Source organism: Hipposideros armiger, unplaced genomic scaffold (genome assembly GCF_001890085.2).
Source record: "Hipposideros armiger isolate ML-2016 unplaced genomic scaffold, ASM189008v1 scaffold_132, whole genome shotgun sequence".
Taxonomy (NCBI): domain Eukaryota; kingdom Metazoa; phylum Chordata; class Mammalia; order Chiroptera; family Hipposideridae; genus Hipposideros; species Hipposideros armiger.
Window position 1 is genome coordinate 1,094,023 of NW_017731482.1, and position 7,759 is coordinate 1,101,781.

Consider the following 7,759-nt stretch of genomic DNA (forward strand, 5'->3'; position numbering starts at 1 on the left):
CTTTAAGAGAAACAATCCTCACAGACAACAGTCTAATGCAGAGTTGCCCCATGGACCACATCTGGCCCACACATTGTTTGTTTGGTCAGCACAATGTTTTTACAAAGTTTTGAGTTAAAACATGTTACTACACACCCACCTAAATGACTAAAGGTGAAAAAAAAAAAAAGACAACATTAAGTACTGATGTGGAGCTGGAAATCTCATGTGAGTGTAAACTGGTACAACTGCTTTAGAAACTGATCAGTAGAACCCAACACAGGCACACCTCATAACCCATCAATTCGACTCCTAGGTACACTCAACAGAAATGTGTATATATGTTCACCAAAAAATAACAAGTACAAAAGTCTCATAGAAGCACTGGAAAACCTCAAATTCTAGAGTAGGTGGATCCACTGGTATATTCCGTTCACAAAATGTAATACTATTCTAAGAGTAGTACAATATTATCCCTAAGTATACACAGAATTATGGATGAATCAAAAAAACGTCAGAGGATGAGTGGGGTGAGGGGAAGGTAAAATAGTTATACTATGGCAAGTTTCCTGTACCTTATGTGAAGTAGTACAGTATTATTATAACAAGTATATGCTGATAAGTCAAAGATGCACAGTGGAGTCCCTAATACAACCACTGAAAACAGAATGCAGAGGTTAAGCTAAAAAAGCCAACAGAAAAATTTGTTTTACTTTTTTTATTTTTCAATTACAGTTGACATTATGTTTCATGTTTTCATGTGTACAGCGTAGTGGTTAGACATTTATGTAATTTATAAAGTGATCCCCCAATAGTCTAGTACCCGCCTGACACTATACAGTTATTACAATATTATAGGCTATATTCCCTATGCTGTACTTTACATCCCAATGACTATTTTGTAACTACCAATTTGTACTTCTTAATCCCTTCACCTTTTTCACCTAGCCCCCTACCGCCACCCCTCCTCCCATCTGGTAATCATCAGTTTGTTCTCTGTATCTATGAGTCTGTTTGTTTTATTTTGTTTTTTAGATTCCATATATAAGTGAGATCATATGGTATTTATTTGTCTTTCTCCCTGACTTATTTCACTTAGCATAAGGATCACTTACCCTCCAAATCCATCCATGTTGTCACAAATAGTAAGATTTCATTTTTTTTTTAATGGCTGAGGCCAACACAGGAATTTAAAAACAGATGTGGCAAAGAGAAAACACAAAAATGGCAGACCTAAATCCAAAAATATTAATAATTACATTAAACGTAAGTGGACAAAAAGCACAAATTAAGAGACAGAGATTAGACTGTCAGGATGAATGAACAAGCAAGACCCAACAAGATGCTGTGTACAAAAGACATACTTTAAAATACACAAGTAGGTTGAAAGTAGGAGGACAGAAAAAGATATACCATATAAAGAGTACACATCAGGAAGTTGAAGTTATTATTTTAATATCTGACAAAACAGACTTCAAGACAAAAATTATCAGAAAAGGGGCATTTCATAAAGTCAATACATTACTAGGATGGTAGCAGTGCTACATGTAGATACAGCTGTAAATCTACTCTAAGGAGTAGAGTTAGCGTAATTCTTAAGGGCCCTAGGGTTTTCAGATGGCAAATGAGCATTGGTTTCAAGTTAAAGTCACCAGCTGTATTAGCTCCTAACAAGAGGGTCAGCCTGTCCTTTGAAGCTTTGAAGCAGGCATTGACTTCTCTGTAGCTATGAAAATCCTACATAGCATCTTCTTCCAATATAAGGCTGTTTCGTCTACATTGAAAACCTGTTGTTTAGTGTAGCCATCTTCATTATCTTAGCTGGATCTTCTGGATAACTTGCTGCAGCTTGTACATCAGCACATTTCTGCTTCACCTTGCACCTTTTATGTTTTGGAGACAGCTTCTTTCTTTCCTTAAACCTCAAGAACCTCTGCTAGCTTCATACTTTTCTTCTGCAGCTTCCCCACCTCTCGGCCTTCACAGACTTGAAGAGAGGTTACGGCTTTATTCTGGATCAGGCTTTGGCTTAAGGGAATGTTGTAGCTGGTTTCATCTTTTATCCAAACCCCTAAAACTTCTTCCATATCAGCAATAATGCTGTTTCGTTTTCTTGTCATTTGTGTTCACTAGAGTACACTTTTAATTTCCTTCAGGAGCTTTTCCTTTGCATTCACAATTTGGCTGTTTGGTACAAGAGACCTAGCTTTTGGCCTATCTCTGCTTTCAACAGGCCTTCCTCATTAAGTTTAATCTAGTGTTTGATTTAAAGTGACAGACATGCAACTCTTTCACTTGAACACTTAGAGGCCATTGTAGGGTTATTACCTGTGGCCTAATTTCAATATTGTTGTGTCTCAGGGAATAGGGAGGCCCAAGAAGAGGGAGAGAGATAGGGGAATGGCCAGTTGGTGGAGCAATCAACACACACATTTATTAAGTTTGCCATCTTATATGAGCATGGTTTGTGGTGCCCCAAAACAATTAAAATAGTAACATCAAAGATCACCGATCACAGATCACGATAACAAATAATGAAAAAGTTTGAAATATTGCAAAGAAGTACCAAAATGTGGCACAGAGACACAAAGTGAATAAATGTGGGAAAAATGGTGCCGACAGACTTGATCGATGCAGGGTTGCCACAAACGTTCAATTTGTAAAAGTACTGTATCTGCGAAGCGCGATAAAACAAGGTACGCCTGTATAAAGCTACAGCAATCAAAACTGTGTGGTAATGCCATAAGGACAGATATATAGACCAACGATATAGACACCCAGAAATAAACCCTCTCATACATGGTCAATTGATTTTCAACAAGGGTGCCAAGACAATTCAATAGAGAAAGAACAGTCTTTTCAAAAAATGTTGCTGAAAACTAGATATCAACATGCGAAAGAATAAAGTTGGACCCTTATCTTATATCAGATACAAAATTAACTCAAAATGGATCAGAAAGCTAAACTTAAAGAGCTAAAATTATAAAACTCTTATAATAAGACTGGAGAAAATCTCCATAACATTGTATTTGGCAATAATTTATTGAATATGACACCAAAAGCACAGGTAAAAAATGAAAAATTGGACTTGATTAAAATTTAAAACTTTTGTGCATCAAAGGACACTGTTAAGACAGTGAAAAGACAACCCACAAAATGGGAGGGAATATTTATAAATCCATATATCTAAATATATAAAGAACTATAACTGAACAACAAAATAAACAACCCAACTTAAAAATGGGCAAAGGACTTGAATAGACATTTCTCCAAAGAAGATATACAAATGGCCAATAACAAGGTGTTCAACATCATGTCATTAGAAAATACAAAAATGAAAACCACAATGAGAAAGATGACCACTACATACCCATTAGAATGGCTATTGTAAAAAAAAAAAAATCAAACGTAAAAAGTGTTGGTGAGGATGTGGAGAAATTGGAACCCTCATACACTGCTGGTGTGGATGTAAAATGGTGCAGCTGCTGTGAAAAGCAGTTTGGCATGTCTTCAAAAGTTAAACACAGAATTACCATATGCTTCACCAATTCCCCTTCCAGGTACATATATACTAAGAAAAAATTGAAAACAGTAACTCAACCAGATACTTGTACACCAATGTTCATAGCAGCATTACTTAAAATAGCAAAAGGTGGAAACCCATGTCCATCAAGAGATGAGTAAACAAATTTGGTATATACATACAATGGAATATTGTTCAGCCATAAAAAGGAATGAAATTCTGAAACATGGTATAACATGGATGAACACTGAAAACATTAAGCTAAGAAAAATAAGCCTTGAAACCCAGTTTTGGAAGAAGCAGTTCTTGTAGGAGACACTCTCCCTAGATTACAGTCCACTAAATGATGGTTTGAAAGAGAAAATGTAGAGTACGTGACAGGCCTAAAGCATAAGGCAGGCAGGTCATTTCATCAACTCGCTTATCAGGGATTTTATCCTGCCCTCATATTACCCCTGTGGACACCTGCCCCATAGTATGGCCTATGGCCTCCGTTTCTGTAACAAGGGGGACAGCTATGTTTGTCCCCAAGGCAGGGGTCAGCCCTTTTTTCTGTAAAGGGCCAGATAGTAAATATTTTTAGCTTTTGGGGCTATAAGGTCTGTCACAACTATTCAACTCTTTGTAGTGAGACAGTATGGCTGAGTTCCAATAAAACTTAATCTAAAAAACAGGTAGCAAGCTGGATTTAGTGGGAGGGGAGTAGGTTGCCTTCACCTTCCCAAGGCAAAGGTGTGATTAGGAGTGAGGAGGCAAAAGCAGAACTTAAACTACTTTTCTTAATACATCCTATTTTTGCCTCCACCAGTGACCCTATTTCTCAAGTTGCAGCCACTCTCCCTCACCCTTAACAGTCGAAAAGAGTCTTCTGACTTCCCAGGGGTTTCTCACTTTTGTTGAGGTTTTGTTATTTTTCTGGATTCTATGTTCACATTTACAGTTCTAGGAAGGGAGTAAGAAACACATGTTAATTTACCACCTTGGCAGGAATGGGAAACCAAGTCAATAATTGTTTTCTTTTTTGTTTTATTTATATATATATTGGCATCAAAATTGTATTTATTTAAAAAAAAAATCTGGTCTGTGAACACACTTCACTGCTTCAGTTGAAGAACCCCAAGCCAAATAAAAATACCCAATATTAAAAGCTCCATAACTGGTTACTAGTCTTAAAGATACATAAAAAGATTCAAATACTACAATGTAGGAAGACAATCACCCCCATATCAGAAATCACAACTTTTTCCAAATAAAGAATATGACCCATCTGCCATATTGAATTGATATTTATTTCAGGACATGCCATGTCAAAATAAAACAAAAGAGTCAACCCTTGCCTTTAACAATAATATTGTATTATAAAAGCACTTTACAACTCCATCTCTTCTTTGAATTACTGGTATGTGGACTAATGATTATCTGAAAGCATTTCTCTATTCAGACCCATAATCCAAGTGCTCTCTGAATATTACAAGGTGACAATAAGTGGGGCATGGAGGAGGAAGAGGAAAGAGGGGAAATAAGGTTCTCCCAGTTAAGGGTTCTGTTGCAGTGAGGGGATGAGGAAGTATGAAGATATTTTTGTCTTTTCATCTTTATACTGTGTTAAGTAATGCTTACAACATAAATTCAGCAGGCTTTTCCTGAGCTGTAACTCAGAAATTTTCTTCCTGCAAACAATGTATTTACAAATATGTTTATTAACTTACACAGCAATCTCACAATAACTAGTAAAGATTAAAATGGTGCACTCTTAGTATATTTGTTTGCAGTGTTTTAAGGGAAATACATATTGCCATGGTGATGAAGCTCTAAATGGATTGATCAAAACATCTAAAAATTGAAAGTGGTTAAAAAAAGGCAAAGAAATAAATATCACTAGAGATTACTTGTAGCTTAAATATAAAACTAAATCACTAATTAATCAACTATACAGATCTAATAAAAAGCAAAACCATCCTGAAAGACCCACATTTAAAAAAAATCTAAAAAATAAGGCATAAATCTGCATAATATTGAGTTTTATTTCAGTTCTCTCCTTTCCCTTTTCTATGTATGCTTTTTTTTCAGATCTGCCTCTAGGGGCATGTAAGAAAACTTGCTGTTTTCAATTAGACCTCAAATGTCCTGAGCAAGTATTTGCTATTCTGTTGAGGATTCTTTTGTTGGTAAGCTTTAGATATCATTATTTCTACTGGTTATAGCAGTTTCGATCAAGGTATCAAATTTAAATTCTTTCACTGGTTCTTCTTAAAGGAATTTGATTTCTACAGTGCCTTGCCTGCATAGCATTTTTTTTTAAAGAAAAAAAACCCAAGAAAAATCTATTGCTGAAAAAAAAATTTTCTTTTTAACAAATAAAATAGCTCTATTTTGACAATTTTAAAATCTTGGGAGAAATAGCTCATTAGAAGGATTAAATATTAAAAAACTGCTCTGAAGCACTTTTACTTTTCTCTTCCAGGGTCTAACATGTGAAAGGGTTGCCTGTTTTGGTCAGAAATACATTTTGTGTTCGTTTACTTGTAAGTATTATGGTTATTAGGACTCATTTTAAAGATGTACCAGAACACTTTTCTTATTCAAGCATTGACTACTACCTTGATAGCTAGTTCTGACCTCAAATAAGGTCTACGTAATTTATATCAGTGCTCAAGAATAGTTTCAGACATCTTCACCCAAGGCCTAAAGCAAGTGGTATGACTAAAATTGAAGGATAATTCCAATGGACTTGGTCTGACTGCTGCTTTGCCGCCTCTTGTTCATTTTGAGGGACGAAGAGTAATAAGAAATGGAGTAAGGGAGAGGTGAAAAAAGTAGGGAGAGATCAAGTAGGTAGGCAAGTGCTGCTGTGAACAACTGTTCCTTAACCAAGCCACATATTCTTGCAATTTCCATCATTTTGAAGTGCATTACCGTAACGTTAAAAAGGAAAAAAAAGTTAAGAAAATGTTTCTAATTTTTAAAGTTATCACTGGAATATGCTGGAATTGTTTGGCTTTTTGTAAAATATAAATGATGAAGACACTGACTTTTTTGTGCTTGTGAAGCTAATAGATCATCTCCACGAGACAGGCAGCAATGATGAATTGCAATACGTTATTACTGAAGGGAAAAGGTTCAAGCCAATATTCACACTGCAGTCAATGAAAGAGTAAGGGGGCCAAAGCAGTGAGCGTCTAGAGGGAAGTGAAGATGCCGTGGGGGATTAGCAGGAACAGCCTCCTTCGCTGACTGGTTGCTCCTGTGGCTTTTCCAGTTTTATGTCAATCACTGAAACGAAAGTTAAGGAGCCATAAACGGGCAAGTACAATTCCAATTCTGCTGAACATGGAAATCTCTGACAAGCCCCTTCCATTCCTATCTGGCTTCAGAGTCAACACAGCCACTATTTTCTATATAGCTAGCTCACCATACAAGGTGCTCAAATGGAATAAACTTGTTTATATCTACTATATGCAGCAAGAGTCAGAATAAGGTTAACTTCTATTCATGAGAATCTATCCTAAGGAAAATATTCTACAGGAGCAAGAAACCATATAAAAATGATATCCCTTATGGAATTATCTATAATAAAATCTGAAAATAGCCTATAAGAGAGTTCCAACGACAGGGAGAGAATTTAATATGTGGTGGGACTTAACTCTGTAAAACACACTATACTATTAAAAGTAATAAAGGCTTACAAAACATCAAACATTTAGAAGTGGGAAGAGCTGAATACAAAGTACTGTGAAGTCCATGGCTTAATAAAAACCATGTCTGCATATGGAAAAACACTAGAAGATAAATATAAAACAATGAAAACATCAAAATTCAAAATCCTTTGGAATAACTAACATTAGGCACGTGTCATTATGTTCTGTCCCTGAAAGCAGGGGCCACGATAAAGCCCCAGACTGAGTTATTTCCTCCTTGTGCGGAGTGCAAGCTTGAATATTAGAAAAAGCAGGGGAAGAAAACATGAGACAGACTAAGGGAAAAATACACACAGCCAATGGAACTCAAAATTAAGAAGCAAAAGGCTGGGATTCTAAGAGTTTCCTGCTCGTTAAAAATCAGGCAAGGGCCAGCCGAGTGGCTCAGTTGGTTAAGAGTTTGCTCAAGCGTGCGATCTCTGAGCAACTAGCGGTTCGATTCCCGGCCCAATCTGAGCTCCCGCCGAGCTGCTAACAGGTGGCAGGATGGCTCAGTTAAAAAATAAATAATAATACTGGGGCCGGCCGAGTGGCTCAGTTGGTTAAGAGCTCGCTCAAG

General features: G+C 36.5%; 1 protein-coding gene across 1 annotated transcript in view; it reads right to left on the minus strand.

Moving 5' to 3' along the window:
* Positions 1-4,770: 4,770 nt before the first annotated feature.
* The window catches only part of RAB6A (RAB6A, member RAS oncogene family), a 79,479-nt gene continuing 76,490 nt past the window's right edge, over positions 4,771-7,759 (minus strand). The window contains exon 9 of the mRNA XM_019649325.1: positions 4,771-6,775. Within this exon, the coding sequence (XP_019504870.1) occupies positions 6,711-6,775 (65 nt within the window). The 3' untranslated portion in view covers positions 4,771-6,710. The remainder of the gene's footprint in view (positions 6,776-7,759) is intronic.